This window comes from Lutra lutra, chromosome 9 (genome assembly GCF_902655055.1).
Source record: "Lutra lutra chromosome 9, mLutLut1.2, whole genome shotgun sequence".
Lineage (NCBI taxonomy): Eukaryota > Metazoa > Chordata > Mammalia > Carnivora > Mustelidae > Lutra > Lutra lutra.
In genome coordinates this window covers 41,546,482-41,562,881 of record NC_062286.1, presented here as the reverse complement: position 1 = coordinate 41,562,881, position 16,400 = coordinate 41,546,482, and the positions used below count along the sequence as shown (strand labels likewise).

The 16,400-nt window shown below is 38.7% G+C and overlaps 1 protein-coding gene across 2 annotated transcripts in view; it reads left to right on the top strand.

Moving 5' to 3' along the window:
• Positions 1–724: 724 nt before the first annotated feature.
• DNAH6 (dynein axonemal heavy chain 6) overlaps positions 725–16,400 on the top strand; it is a 229,344-nt gene continuing 213,668 nt past the window's right edge. For both annotated transcript variants that reach the window (XM_047745429.1, XM_047745428.1), the window contains exons 1-4: positions 725–928; positions 2,635–2,882; positions 11,589–11,765; positions 15,467–15,726. In XM_047745429.1, the coding sequence (XP_047601385.1) occupies positions 2,658–2,882; positions 11,589–11,765; positions 15,467–15,726 (662 nt within the window). In that variant the 5' untranslated portion in view covers positions 725–928; positions 2,635–2,657. The remainder of the gene's footprint in view (positions 929–2,634; positions 2,883–11,588; positions 11,766–15,466; positions 15,727–16,400) is intronic.

The window sequence follows — 16,400 nt, the reverse complement described above, 5'->3', positions numbered from 1 at the left end:
GACTCTTCCATTTGGTGTAACATTTCCTCCAGGCAGATGAAAGTGCTGCTGCCCCTATCACCAACTGGGATAAGACATCTTCAGAAAGCAACCCGGATCGGGCTTCGGTGGGGTCACCCCCACAAAGCATTAGCGGCAATCTTTCAGGGACTTAATTAGGTGGCCCTAAACGACAGAACAAGATCCAGAGTCTGCGTTGGTAGGTAGAGCGCGGGACTAAATAACATGGGCTCCTGCTGTGCCTGACACTAGGTTACTTTCCAGGTGGAAAAGAACATTCCTTGAAAGGTCACGGCGGAGTTTGAGGGGAAGAACAGCCCACATTCCTTGCCTCGTAGACGCTCCGGGAAGGAGGCCGGTGGGTGGGACAGAGATGCTGGATGGTCGCTCTCCTGCTCCTTTCGAAAGCGGAACTCGAACTGTCTTCACAAGGCACCTCCCTCTCCGGAGATTCTTGATGCTTCTAACTTAGGAAAAGTTAGATTAAAGGAACCGTGAGGTCAGTCTCGTGCCTCATAAAAAGAAACAGAAAGACTCCCGCAAAAATGAAGGGAGCAAACAGCACTGCCCACCTCCTTTGACTGTCCTGCCAGCAGCCCAAGCAGTGTTCAATTGCCTGCGCAGAGGTGCGACCACGCAGGTGGAGTGGGTGTTCTCCACCAACCAGCGGCGTAAGAATGTTTCGGAGGCATTGATTGGCTCAATTGGCAGGCGAGCTCAGGGCCTCAGAGCTGCGGTTGGCTGAGGCGTTGCCGTGGCGACAGGTCGCGCTCAGGCGCATTGCACGTCGGTAGTGGCCTGGTGGCTGCTAGGCAACAGCAAACATTCCGGACGGCCACAGTCAACTTTCTACCAACAGCCCTTGCTTTGCTGTCTCTGGAGACCCTCGGCAGCCGCGGCTGTCGCTACAGCCACCTCGGCTGACTTGGTGAGTGCTGAGGAATAGAGCTGTGGGGCTAGACTCCGACTTCCAGGCTGGGAAGTCTGCTTGGCTTTCGGAGCGCATAGGATAAGGCTCAGAGAGGCAGAGAAAGTCAGCGGAAAAGCATTCAGTGGCCCTTTACTACCTACCTATCCTTTTAGAGGGCTGGAAAGTGAGGAATATATTTTCAGGAGACTTGTCCAAGATCTGCTCGATATGGTAGTCAGTGGCCGTAAGTGGCGAGTCTGAGTTGAGTCTGCTCTAAATGTGAAGTCGAAGATGTAGTACCGAACAATGAAATAAAACATTAATAAGTTCTATATTAATTACATGTTGTAATGAGAATATTTTGGATACGTTAAATAAAGCACATTATTAAAAATTTATTTCACCTTTTCCTTTTTTTTTTTTTTTAAATATGGCTACTTGGAAAATTAAAGTTGCATAGGAGAGTCTGATGAGCCAACACAGATCTAGACTAAAACCTCGGCCTGCTGACACCTGTTTCAAGGCCGTATGTGCTATGGTAGTGTTTTTTTTTTTATTTTTAAGATTTTATTTATTTATTTGACAGAGATCACAAGTAGGCAGAGAGGCAGGCAGAGAGAGAGGAGGAAGCAGGCTCCCTGCGGAGCAGAGAGCCCCACTCAGGGCTCAATCCCAGGACCCTGGGATCATGACCTGAGCGGAAGGCAGGGGCTTAACCCACTGAGCCACCCAGGCGTCCCTATGGTACTGTTTTGAAGGGAAGTATCTCCACCTGTCTGGTAGGGTGGGAGTGGGAGTGGTGGTGAGGATGCAAGATTACTACTAGGCTCCTAGTTCTAGTGTTATGAATCAGAATGTGCATTTTAACAATTTTCTCATGCATATGAAAGCTCCAGGAGCAGTGTTTTAAGATTTAGTCTTCAACTCCTATTTTTCCCTTTGGTTGTTTCTTGTTTGGGTTTTGGGTTTGGGTTTTTGGTTTTAGAGTACCTAGGCTCAGGTTGCCTGCATTAAAATTACCTGCATTTGAACAAGCTCCCCTGAAGATATTTTGCATGCACAGCATGAAAAGCATCTCAATACTAATTGCAATTCTTTTCTTCTTTTGAAATCTAGACCAGTATGGCCCCTAATCAGTGGCATCTGCAGCATCTAAGAACTTGTTAGAAATGCAAATTCCTTCTTCTCTCCATCTCCCCATGTCCTCCGTGTTATTTCTTATGCTCCACAAATAAGCGAAACCATGTGATAATTGACTCTCTGTGCTTGACTAATTTCACTCAGCATAATCTCCTCCAGTCCTGTTCATATTGATACAAAGGTTGGGTATTCAGGGGGGGATGAACCATCGGACTCTGAAAAATAATCTAAGGGTTTTGGAGGGGCAAGGGGGGTGGGAGGTTGGGTGAGCCTGGTGGTGGGTATTATGGAGGGCACGTATTGCATGGAGCACTGGGTGTGGTGCATAAACAATGAATTCTGGAACACTGAAGAGAAATTAAAAAAAAAAAAAAAAAGAAATGCAAATTCCTGGATCCCACCCCAGCTACTTGAAGACCAGCCATTTTCATTTCTCTGATTCAAGTCCTTAGTTTGGAAGAAATGGGTAACTTTGTGGGTTTTCTTTAGGGGTGAGCAAATTCAGCATTCCCTAGTTCTTAAGTCAAATCCATGAGTCCCACTTCCAAAGTTCTTTTGCTCTACCTTTAATTTTTCTTTTGCAGACGCTCTCTTTCCAGGAGTGAGAATGGCTGTTCACACTTCAGAGGAGGATGTCAAACTAAAAAATATTGAAGAGCAGGTGGAAAACCCTACCCTTGCAAGACTGAACAGTATAGCAGCAAAGGGAAGATTGAGTTTTATAGTACCCACCGAAAATGAATTTGACACACAATTCCTGACATTTAAGCACAATACAAAAGCTCAAGAAAAAACAAGAAAACGACAGCAGCCTATAAAACTAGAGCCTCTGGTAAGTTCAAAAACCAGCATTTTAGCCACTTTTGGCTACACAGGAGGTTGAAAAATTCCTATAGAAGATGGTCATTTCCAGACTCTTAATTAACAAAGGAGGAATGAAAACCCAAAAGTTAAGCCTTGTTTTTGAAGCTGTAAACACTGTAAACATTTATTAAAAAAAAAAACAAACAAACTAGCTGTAGGCACTATTCAAGATGGGAGATACAGTGGTGAACAAAGTTTTCTAGCAGATAAATTCTCTCTAGAATTATGTACAGTACAGATAATTGTATAAGTTGTAAGGCTCTTTGAGATATTAGGAAGAGTAATATATATGTTATATACATATACCCATTTATTACTTCTAAAGTAATAAATGCTGAGTATCCTGAAAGTTTTTGTGCATGTCTGGAAATACTTAATTTTAAGAATCCGTTTGTGCCCTTGGATAATTCTAAATCCATGGAAAGGAGCAGTGAATATGCATGAAGTGAGAAGTGAAGGTTATCACTTGCACCCTGGGATATTACTTACTGTTGTTAGTGTTTGCGCTTTAGGTTGTTTATATGTTTATTCAAGTGTGTGTGTGTGTGTGTGTGTGTGTGTGTGTCTGTATAGACATATATAACTTTAAAATAAGATTATGCAGGGTTGTGGGGTTATGGACGCTGGGGAAGGTATGTGCTATGGTGAGTGCTGTGAAGTGTGTAAACTTGGCGATTCACAGAGCTGTACCCCTGGGGCTAATAATACATTATATGTTAATAAAAAATAAAAAATTAGAAATAAGATTATGCAATATGTACTGATTTTCAAAGTGAAATAAACATACAGAAGTTTTTCTAATGCATGCATAATGAGCTATCTTTTCTAACAGTGACACCGTATTGTTGCATGGGTGTGCCATACTGTATATCCATTAACTGGTGCCCTCCTTTTTTTTGTTGTTTTGTTTTGTTTTGTTTTTAAAGATTTTATTTATTCATGAGGGAGGGAGGCAGAGGGAGAAGCAAGCCCCCGACTGAGCAGGGAGCCTGATGTGGGACTCAATCCCAGGACCCTGAGATCATGACCTGAGCTGAAGGCAGACTCCTAACCAACCAAGCCACCCATGCACCCTCAAAAATAAGTTGATAGCATGTATAAAGAACCTAAAAAAGAATTTCTTCTTATTCATCACTTTTTTTTTTTTTAGATTTTATTTATTTATTTGAAAGAGAGAGAGAACATGAACTGAGGGAAAAGGGATTCCAACATGGGGCTCCAATCCCAGGACCTTGAGGTCACTTCACTACACGAGCCAACGGCAGACACCTAACTGACTGAGCCACCCAGGCGCCCCCTCTTTCATCGCTTTTAAAAAAATTCCACTTGTAGGTATCTATACTAGAGGAAAAATGTAACATTTAGGCTAAAGGATTATATAATTGAAAGAACTTAACATGTAACAGAAAAACATTATTAAATAATTAGGTTATATCTATACAATGAAATATTTATAAGTCATATTCTCAGAAGTTACTATGGACAATTTTCATTTTTTTTTTTAATTTAATTTTTTTTTAAACATATATTTTTATCCCCAGGGGCACAGGTCTGCGAATCGCCAGGTTTACACACTTCACAGCACTCACCATAGCACATACTCTCCCCAATGTCCATAACCCCACCCCCCCTCTCCCAACCCTAACTGGTGCCCTCTTGATGGGAGTCCAGCTTATTTGCTATTTGTTTTGTTATTGTTTTTGTTTTGTGATTACAGATAATGCTGCATCTAATGGCCTTGCTTTTGTACATATAAAGATAGATTCCTAGAAATGTCATTGTATAGTTCTTGGACTTCTGAAGTACATTTTTCATTTTGAAAAATATTGCTCAGTTGCAATCGAGGTTTAACCAGGTTACCTTTCTACCTACAGTGTAGAAGAGGGCCCATTTGCCCACATATTTGCCAAACCTGACGCTCAGTTCTTTATTTTTGCTAGATTGATAGGTTAAAATGGCATCACATTGTTGTAATTTGCATCTTATTAGCGAAGTGTATTTTCACTCACTCATTGGCACATTACTATTTTGTGGATTCTGTTCATAACCTTTGCCCACTTTAACATTAGATTATTGGGCACCTGGCTGGCTCAGTGGGTGGAGCCTGCCACTCTTGATCTTGGGGGTGAGAGTTCAGGCCCAGTTTGGGTGAAGAGAGTGCTTAAAAAGAAAATATTTTAAAAAGATCAGATTGTGGGCACCTGGGTGGCTCAGTGGGTTAAACCTCTGCCTTCAGCTCAGGTCATGATCTCAGGGTCCTGGGATTGAGTCCCGAATTGGGCTCTCTGTTTAGCAGGGAGCCTGCTTCCCTCTCTCTCTCTCTGACTGCCTCTGCCTACTTGTGATCTCTCTCCCTCTCTGTCAAATAAATAAATAAAATATTTTTAAAAATCAGATTGTTTACCTTTTCCCCTATCAGTTTATGAGTTTTGAAAAAAAATATGTATTATGAATATTAATCCTTACTCCATTGTTTCTCAAACTTCAGTATTCATTCCTTTTGAAGGAAAACATTCTTGAGCATCCATAATTCTGATCTGTTATTTTTATTTTTAGGTTACCTTATGGCACTGACCTCTGTTGTCTCTTCTAGGGAGTTCATTCTGTGTGCCTGCATTACATGTGTGGGGCATCAGGGTCTACCTATTGTTTTTCTCCCATGGACTTAGTATGAAACCTTTCACATTTATTTCTTTGTAACATATTTACCTTCACTTGGCAAAAGTGTGCCATTAACCCTTTATGATTAAAGTTCTTCTATTTGTCTTCAGTGCAGTTAATTTGTGTATATTGAATATTTATTATATACCCACTATGCGCCAGGCTTTGGGCCATGCTCTGGGAATATGGCAATGAACAAAGCAGACAAGATTCCTATTAACATGCTAGTAACCCTAAATAAATAGATTGAATAATGTCATGTAATGATAGGTGTTATTAAGAAAATAATACAGGGAATGTGGTGGAAACAAATGGCAAGACTACATAAGTTTGTTTGACTACAAAGTTCTCCTTAAGATGTCATCTGAACAAGTCCCTGACTATAGCCCATATCACCTGCCACACATGTGAATGGACGAGCCATCGGCTGATTCCAGTCCCCAGCCTTTGCGCTGTCTTAGCTGATGCTCTGAAGAGCAGAGGCAAGCTGTCCCCAGTGAGTTCTGCCTAAACTGTAGATTTTTGAGCAATATAAATGGAGGCGTTTTTTAAGTTATTAAGTTTGGGGCTGTTTGTTAGGTACTAATAATAGATGATTAGAGCAATATAACTAATTCATAAATATGGCAATTCATACAGTACTAAAAATAATAAGGAATAAAGTGAAAATGAGCTGAATTTCCATCATGCAGAGAGAAAGTAGCTTTGTTTTCAAGTGATGGATTTCATGTGTACTGGTATCTGTAGTTTGGTTTGTATAGAGTTAATACTGTGGTATGTTCTTTTTATGATTGCTACCCTTTCTCTCTTTTCCTCCCCTTCATTTTCCTCTTCTCCTCTCCCTACCCCTTCCCTCTCATTCCTACTTTCTCTCCCTTCCTCCCTCCCACTCCCTTTCCCTTTTCTGTTCTTCTTCCACATTTTCCCCTAACAATTCTCCCATCTCTGAGCCCCTTGTCTATGGTATTTAAGGTTAACAACAATCTAGTGTATATCACTTCTTGCTTTTCCCCATGTTCAGTTTTATACAAATGGATAAACACACACAAAATACATATTTAGACGTCTGGACATTTGTTGTCCTAAAACATATTATAAATATAAATATAGTACTCTACATTTGCTCTTTACACCTACATATACATTCTTCCAGGTCAGATGATATTTCTTTTTTTAGAGAGAGTGCGAGCGTGTGGCGGGGAGTAGGTGGTGGGGTTGGTACGGGTGTGGAGAGAGAGAGTCCCAAGCAGACTCCATACCCAACCTGGAATCTGATACCAGGCTCAATATCATGACCCTGAGATCATGACCTGAGCCAAAATCAGGAGTCAGAGGCTTAACCGACTGAGCCACCCAGAGGCCCTTCAGATGATATTTCTGTAACATTCTTTTTAATGGTTGCCTATCCCATTAAAGTATCGCATTGCATTAATAGTCCATAATTTATTAATTCATTCTCTTTTGGCAAGTTTGTTCTGCAAATATTTACAGTGGTTCAGCAAAATCATTGTATTATCCATTCCAACTGGTGCTTAGATTCTTTTGGGATAGAGTTCCATGATTGGTTTTGTGGAGTTGAAGAGCAAAAAGTATATCTATGTAATTTGATTTGATTCAAACACATTTTACTTGGGGACCAGTTTCCCAAACCAGTGCTTATGTGCAGCCTAAATTAAATTTTACTTTTACCCTTTCCTAGGTTTTCCTGCACCATCTTCTAGCGTTTTTTTTTTTTTTTTTTTTTTTTTTTTGCCTAATTGGGAAGGCTGAAACTGCACCCTCACATGGGCTGCTGCTAATCATCTCTCCATGTGATTTGTGTTAATGGGTCCTATTCTTATCTGAATTGCAGCGTTCTGTTTGTATTGGACTTTTGTTTTCTCCCCATTGACCACCATTTTATACTCATTCTGTTGACAGCATTTCCCCACATTTTCTCCCATTTTACTCTTCTTTATTTTTATGCTTTACATTTAAAGCTTTCATTCAGGGGTGCCTGGGTGGCTCAGTGGGTTAAGCCGCTGCCTTCGGCTCAGGTCATGATCCCAGGTCCTGGGTTCAAGCCCCACATCGGGCTTTCTGCTCAGCAGGGAGCCTGCTTCCTCCTCTCTCTCTGCCTGCCTCTCTGCCTACTTGTGATTTCTCTCTGTCAAATAAATAAATAAATAAATCTTTAAAAAAAAATAAAGCTTTCATTCATGTGAACTTTTAAATTTGATGTGAGGAAAGGGACTAATTTCATTTTCTTCGTAATGTTTTGTAAGCACCACGTTTCTCCTACTAAATTAAAACATCACCTTTATCATGTATAAAATTCTTTTATCTGGTGAGACCTACTTACAGATTCTTGATTCTTTTCTCTACCGATCTAACCACATTGTTTTGGTCACAGTGGTTTTTTAACATTATTTTGATAAGTAGAAGGCAACTGCTTCCTCACTATTCCTATTTTGTGTATATTCTCTGTTTTAGATAGTTATCCTTCCACATAAACTTTAAAATTTGTCCTTCTTAGATAAGTAATTCATTTCAAAATGTACAGAAGTTGCACAGTTAAAGTCTGTTTTCTTCCACTGTCCCTCATCCATCCAGGTTCCTTCTCTAGAGGCAACCAGTCGAATGAAAAGCATGTGTTATGTATGCTTTCAGAGATGTATTATGCTGTATAACCCTAAAACTAGCATGCTAAACAAACTTTCCTGCCCCTTGCTTTCTTCATTTAATACATAGCTTGGAGATCATTTCATTTCAGTTCAAAAAGTTTTTGTTTTAAATATTTTATTTATTTATTTTGACAGGCAGAGATCACAAGTAGGCAGAGAGGCAGATAGAAAGGAGGAAGCAGGCTCCCTGCTGAGATCAGGATCCTCAGATGACTACCTGAGCTGAAAGCAGAGACTTTGACCCACCTGAGCCACCCAGGCGCCCCCAAAAAGTTTTTTAATACCAATTTTCTTTATAGATCATAATATCCTATCACAGATGAATATGCCATAATTTATTTAGCAAGCCCCAAATTTATAGATTAGGTTTTTAAAATATATTTTTATGACAACAGCATTACAGTGAATAATCTTGGAATCTGTCATCTCATACATGTGATCTTCTATCTGTAGGGAGACTTCCTAGAGATGGGATTGCCAATTCAAAACATATGTACATTTGTAATTTTGGTTAGTAAATGTTGCTTCAGTAGTAGAAGAAAAATGCTATCTCAGATTAGTTTTAATTTAAATTTCTTTTTTGAATAAGGTTGAACATCTCTCCATATGTTTAGGAGTTATTGTTTTTCTGTCTGTGAAATATATGAATCTTCATGTCTTATTTTCTAATTGGGTCATTGGTATTTTTCTTATTGATTTGCATGAATACTTCATATATTAGGAAATAAGACCTTACCTGTGGTAAGCATGATAAAAATTTCAAGTTTTCCTAATTTTTATGTAATTAATTAATTTATGTCTTCTGAGTATTGTGTAATACATAGGTGCTCCATTTAGCAAGACTTTAGAGATAAAATTATCTGGTGATGTCATAGATACTTCTCTTTGAAAATTACTTCAGGATTTTTTTTTTAATTTTTGTTATTTTACATTTAGATCTTTGATCTATTCAGAATTTTTTTCAGTGTAATGAATGAGAGGATCTAACTTTTCTTAACAACTACCCAGTTATTTCATTATTATTTACTGAATAATATCATTTTCCTAAAATTATCACCTTTATTATAGACTCAGTTCCCTTTAATATTTTGGGATCCATTACTGGACTTTCTATTCTGATTCATTGGTCTGTTTTCCTATCCATGTGTCCAGAATACATAGCTTTAATTATTGTAGTTTTAAAACATTTTAATTTCTGGCAGAGCTGGTGTTCATTGATGACTCTTCTCCCCACCCAGAACTTTTGTGGCTATTCTTTTTAATTGATTTTTATGTATTAAATTTAGGGTCAGATTGTCTAATATCTAAGACATCCTATCAGGATCATATTAAGTTTATAGGTTAACTTAAAATTGACTTTTATTATAATTAATTTTCCAAGTAAAGAACAAAATAGAATTTTATTTGTTTGCTTTTTCTTCCATGACCATGAGTGTTGCTTACTTACTTATTAAATTTATAAACAGGTTTTTTATCTGGATGCAAATTTTGTGCTAGTTTTTTGTTTTCTCAAGTGTTTTAGGTAAACAAAATCATCTGAGAGAATAAACAATAATCTAATTTTTTTGTATTTTTGCCAGTTTATTTGAAAAATTCAATTTCTCCCAGAATTTTACTGTAAGAAGTTTCAAATATACAGAAAAGTTGAAATAATAGTAAAATGAATACTTATGTACCATCTACCTAGATTAAAAAATTGTTAATATTTTGCTATATTTGCTTTCTTTCTCTTTATATATACATATACGCTTGTTGCTTTGTTATTTAAAAGTGAATTGTAAGGGAATTCTTGAAGCTGAAATGAAAGGGCACTATAATTAATAACAGGAAAACATGAAAATATAAATCTCACTGCTAAAGGTGAATATATAGTAAAATTCAGAATAATCTAATATAAATGTGGTGGATTTGTCACTTATTTATAAAGCTAGTTGAAGGAAAGACAAAAGTTGTAAAAATACAGATGCAATACTTTGTTGTAATACACAAGATAAAAATACATGAACTGTGTTATTAAATGTTGATGGGGATTCCCTTTTCTCCACATTCTCACAAACACTTGTTTCTTATCTTTTTGTTAATAGCCATTCTGACAGGTATAAGGTGGTGTCTCATTGTGGCTTTGATTTGCATTTCTCTGATGATTAGTGATGTTGAGCATCTTTTCATATACTTGCTGGCCATCTGTATGTCTTCTTTGGAAAAAGTGTCTATAGAGATCCTCTGCCCATTTAAAAAATTGGATTATTTTGTTTTTGCTATTGAGTTGTATGAGTTCTCTATATATTTTGTGTCGTAACCCCCATTCACTATATTATTTGCAAATGCTTTCTTCCACTTGGTAGATTGCCTTTTCATTTTGTTGATGGTTTCACCCGCTCTGCAGAAGCTTTTCTCCCCCTTCTTACCTTATGATTCTGGTCTGTGTTTCTTTTCTACACTTTTATATAGCTGAGATCCTCCTGCCTCCATTTATGTAGTTTTTTTTGTCCATTCTTCAGTGAATGGCTCAAGAGAGATTTTTAGCCAAAACCAAATGTAATTTAAACAGCTGCTTCCTATGCTTACTCCATTTTTTTCTCACTCCAGTTGTAAGAGATTAGCTATCATGCTAAAATCATAATGCTTAGAAATGTAAAGCCATTATGGTGAATTCCTTGCACTAGTGTATCATGTTGAATGCTGGATTTTAATTGCCTTAATCTGAAATTTGATCAGCCTAATATAATGCCACAATTTCTTTTATCTATTTATGCCACAATTTCTTTTAGATCTTCAATCATTGTGACTATGGAAATTGATTAATGACTTTTGGGTAGAGTGTGAGGATTGTGCAGTCCTTCTCACAATAACTGTTGTAGTGAATGGTGGGGGCTTGTAATGCCCAATTATTGCACATGTGATTTCATGCTTCTGAGCCTTTTCTGTCAGAACCTTACTCCTAGAAGTACTCATTGGTCATTAAGGGACAGAATTGATAGAAACCAAATAGAAAAGTCTTAGTGTAGTGATAGGCTGTGGCCAGACCATGATGATAACTACCACAATGTTTGTGACTTCGATAGGAATTTAGTCCAGGGAGATCAGTTTCCAACAGGAGTAGAGTCCAAAGAATAAGACAAGCTCATGTTAATATTAAAAAGATTGGGACGCCTGGGTGGCTCAGTTGGTTGGGCGGCTGCCTTCGGCTCAGGTCATGATCCCAGTGTCCTGGGATCGAGTCCCACATCGGGCTCCTTGCTCAGCAGGGAGCCTGCTTCTCCCTCTGCCTCTGCCTGTGCTCACTCTCTCTGACAAATAAATAAAATCTTAAAAAAAAAAAGATTAACATGTCTCTTTATTCCCAAAAGCCAGTGCTAAAAGCGTACCAAGATCGTAAGAGGCCAGAATACATATATGAGCAGAACCGACTTCAGTTAGTCACTTCTGGAATCACAAAATCTCCAAGAAGCAGTGAAGAAAGAGGTTCTGCCAAAGTATCTATTCAGTATCCTGAACACCAAGATCCTGCAGCAAAGAAAATAAAGGTATACTATTAAAGTACTTAATTGAGCCTTTCACTTTAATTTTAGTTTCCTATAACATTGCTAACATTTTTATAACCCATAAGAATAGTTGCAAAAATTTTCTCTATCAGGTTGCACAATGTGTTTGGGGAATACCATACTTCTCAGTTCTTCTTCCAGGAAAATTTAGACAGTAGAGGAAAATCATAAAGGAAAACTTGCACCATCTGTTCAGTGTCCTCTGATCTTGTCTTGCATATTAAAGAAGACATAATAGTGTTTTGAATTTTATTTTACCTTTTGTGAAATTTTCATCATTATTATCCAGAATGACAATTTTTGAAGACCTTGGTGAAGGCAATAAAACAGAAACTAAACCAGCTAGGAAGACAGCTTCTGTGATTGGCGAGCTGTAGAGTGGCACGCTGCCTTGAAAGGAATAAGTGAGTAGTAGCTTGGGAGAAATCACCAGAGCAGAGCTCTCTGTAAATAGCTGCGGATAATTAAACAGAGGAATAGAAGCAGAAGAAAATGTGGACACACTCATGGTAAAAATGCCAACAGAGCTGAGAATTCTCCGAGCTTTTTGAGAGGATCCTTTGAGACCCGTTGAACATTTCAGTGCTAGCGTCTTTCAGGCTGTGGGCTAGAGTAGCGGAGAGGAACAGATGAAGACAGGTTCCACCCTCGAAGATTGCAGAATCTCTGTAAGCGCTCAGACTCAGTGAGGTGCAGTCAGAGGTCTCATTGGTCATTGGAAGTACAAACTGTGACTGAACTGAATAGGAAGGAATGCTTGCCCCTGGTGGTGAAGGGAAGGGTCAGTGGAGGAAATGCCTCTCTAGGGAATGGCACTAGGCTTGGAGGAATGAATGGAAAGTTAATAAGGCAGATCAGGTGGGAGAACGGTGGGTTTGAGAAGTTGAGTGGAAGGAGACTCACTGTGGGTGTGGGTGAGATCACCCTCAAAGAATATTACATGATCAATTGTATGAAATTATAAAGCCTCAATTTTGTTTCTCTAAAATAGGAAAGGAGAGCAAGCTATCTTAAGTAAGGCCAAGAAAGTTCTGATTGCCCATAAATTAGTTTATTTGATGTAAAGTCAGCATCATGATCTTCAATTTAAAGGAGAGGAATGAAATTATGTACATTTGGGATGAAGGGAGAGGGCTAAAAGGGAATGTTATATTGTGTGTTATACCTGGTTGTAGTTGTAATTAAGTGAAGAATTCAGTAAGAGTTAGGGGTTATAGGGAAACGTAGAAGAAATGGATATTCTATATAAAAAGAAAAGGGTATTTATTCTGAAAAGAGGGTCATTTGGGGGGGATATTGATTTCTCAGAATGAGTTTAGAATGGGAATATATCAGTGAGGACTCCTGGGAGATAAAAGAAGGCAGCTGAGGTTTTGCTTCTGGTAAATAAGGAAGAATGACTTAACAAATTGGACTGGACATCAAGCATAGAGAACACTACAGGTGTTCTATACTTTATAAATAAATGCTTCGTGGGGTTCCTGGGTGGCTCAGTCGGTTAAGGGTCTGCCTTTGGCTCAGGTCATGATCTCAGGGTCCTGGGATTGAGCCCTGTGTTAGGCTTCCTGCTTAGTGGGGAGTCTGCTTCTCCCTCTCCCTCTGCCCCTCCCTCAACTCGTGTGCCTGCTCGAGTGTGCACACTCTTTCTTTCAAATAAATAAATAAAATCTTTAAATACACACACACACATACATACATACATACATACTTTTTTCACTCTTTTTCTACCGCCTCCACAAAATCTGAACTTGTATGGCTGCTTAAATTGAATTATATCTTTGCACTGAGTTACATAACTGGAAATAAGAACTCAGATGAAAATATATAGGCCTATTTTTTTTTAAGATTTTATTTATTTATTTGACAGAGAGAAATCACAAGTAGGCAGAGAGGCAGGCAGAGAGAGAGGAGGAAGCAGGCTCCCCGCTGAGAAGAAAGCCCGATGCGGGGCTCGAACCCAGGACCTGGGATCATGACCTGAGCCGAAGGCAGCGGCCTAACCCACTGAGCCACCCAGGTGCCCCGAAAATATATAGGCCTATTGAAGAAATCTTGTACTTAGAAGGCACTAAAACTTTTGAAGGATTTAATAAAGAAAATACATGCATTTTTTGTTAAAAATATTAATACTGTAGTCCCATAAAAATATTAAAGTTGACTTCAGCCCTTGTTGAAACATTGGGAGAAGGCAATGTGTATTTTCTCTGGTTTACGGGTATCTGGTTTGGCCTATTCTTTTATATAAGAAAACAGTGTTATTGCTGCTGTCCCTGGCCATTAAGTTGAAAAAACACATTGTATCTTTTGAGTTCAAAGATGTATTTTCTTCAGCTCTAAACTTCATAGGATTTTTATCTGAAACTCCTATTCATTGGGGTGTATTTAATGAGAGAGGGAGAAAGATGGGATCTGTGAATACAACCTTTCTGGGGATGTTTCATAGGGATTGTGCTTATCAGTCTCTCTTGGAATGGTAGCCCCGGGGCTCCTGGGTGGCTCAGTCAGTTAAGCATCTGCCATTGGTTTGGGTCATGATCCCAGGGTCCTAGGATCAAGTCCTCAGTGGGGAGCCTGCTTCTGCCACTCCCCCTGCTTGTGCACTCTTATTCTCTCTATCAAATAAATAAAATCTCCAAAAACAACAAAAAAAAAGACAGAAAGAAACAAATGGCAGCCTCTGTTAGTTATGCTCATAGGCAATAAAGTTATCATTTATATATTTACATCAGTTATTCAACAAAGCAGATCTGCCATGGTGTTTCTTTTGTCAGGATGCCAGTTGCCCCTCTACTGGTGGGACCAGGTAGTAACAGTTGAAGTTAGTGTCAAATTTCCTGAAATGTGGTTATCAACCTCCTCCATGGGAGGAGGGGGTATATATGATGCTGCCCCAGAGTTTGCTGGGGGAGGAACAAAGGATTGTGAATGGTACTGAGAGCAGACAGTGGAACGGGGGGGATTAGAGCAAAGTTCAAGTGTGTGACCATGGTGGGGACTTAGCTTTGGTGCTCCAGTGGTGGTCCACAGCATCCGCAGCAACTGGGAGCAGGTTAGAAATGTGGGATCTCAGGCTCCACCCCAGACTGATGACAGAATCTGCATTTTAACAGGACACCTAGGGAATTCACATGGACATTTTAATGTGAGAAGCACTGGTCTACAGAGCAGACAATCATGAGTTTGTAGCATGTAGTCTTCTGCAAGGCTATTATTATATAATGATCCCCAATACTCAAGGTAACCACCCCTTACATTCACTAAAAAGAATTTTATTATGAGCCATGATAATGGCTGTTTAAGATTTCACTCACTGAAAAGCATTAAGGTCTTCAGAACTAGGTGAGGAGGTTGAGGGGAGAGGCCATATTCAAGATGGATGCAAAGCAACTGAGCAGGATGAGTGCTGGGCTCCCGAGAACCCCAGAGAGCTGGTAGTGTTTTGATGTAACAAACACAGAATTGAAGGAGAGAAGGTGGCAATGGGAGCGATGCTGGGGGGTTGAGAAAGGGGATGGACACCTGGATAATTATAATAATTTGAATTTTTCTGTTCAAAAATGTTTGCCGTTGAACCCAAACATCTCAAACAGTATGGTAACTAGTGCTTGAGGTTAATACTTTGTCAATTTTTTATACTTTGTTTTTTGCAAAAATTCATATTTTTAAAAATTGGCTTTGTTTAGACCCAGCGGCCCTCTACTGAGATGTTCACTCCCTCTGCTAAACAGTCCCATGCCGGTATTGGAAGAATAGGTCTCTATGGGACTAGTTCCTCAGCGTACCCTAAGTATGTTTTCCATGACCGGGAAGAAGTCATTAAAGCCAACATTTGTAATCCCTTGCAAATCATTAAAATAATACGTGAAAATGAACATCTTGGATTTCTTTACATGATCCCTGCAGTGCCAACATCTTCCATTGATTATGATACATATAATCTCAGGTGAGTTCTCTTTTATAAAACAATGTATTAAACAGTAACAGTTTCAATTAAGATTTCAAATGTAGCCCAAATTGGCTGGGCATTAATGATAAATGTCAAATATAAATTTGGTTATCATCAGATGACAAATGAATCTTAATCACAACAGTGTTACTTATTTTTTCCATTTAGCTTTCCTTTCCTTGTAGACATTATTTTACAGAGTAGTGCACTGTTGTGCTTCTTCTATGTTTATATTATATAGTGTCATCTATTGTTAACCAGTATTCCAAAGATAATTTTGATATTTTGTGATTACTGAGAAAAGAAGATGGCAAGATACAAAAAGTAGGTACATGATTTGCTTTATATGTTATTTCAACTTTCCTTAGTAGAGATAAATATTTTTTTATAAATGAAAGGAGCTTGATAACTTAAGGTATTTATACAGATTAGTAACACACACTCACATATACACTTTATTATTATTAAATACATTTGTAGTTGAAATAATTAGAAGGATCATACAAATGTGAGTCTTAAAAAAGATTTTATTTATTAGAGAGAGAGAGAGATAGTAAGAGAGAGCACAAGGGGGAGGAGAGGGAGAAGCAGGCTCCCCAGTGAGCAGGGAGTGACACAGGGCTGGATCCCAGGACCCTGGGATCATGACCTGAGCCCAAATCAGACATTTA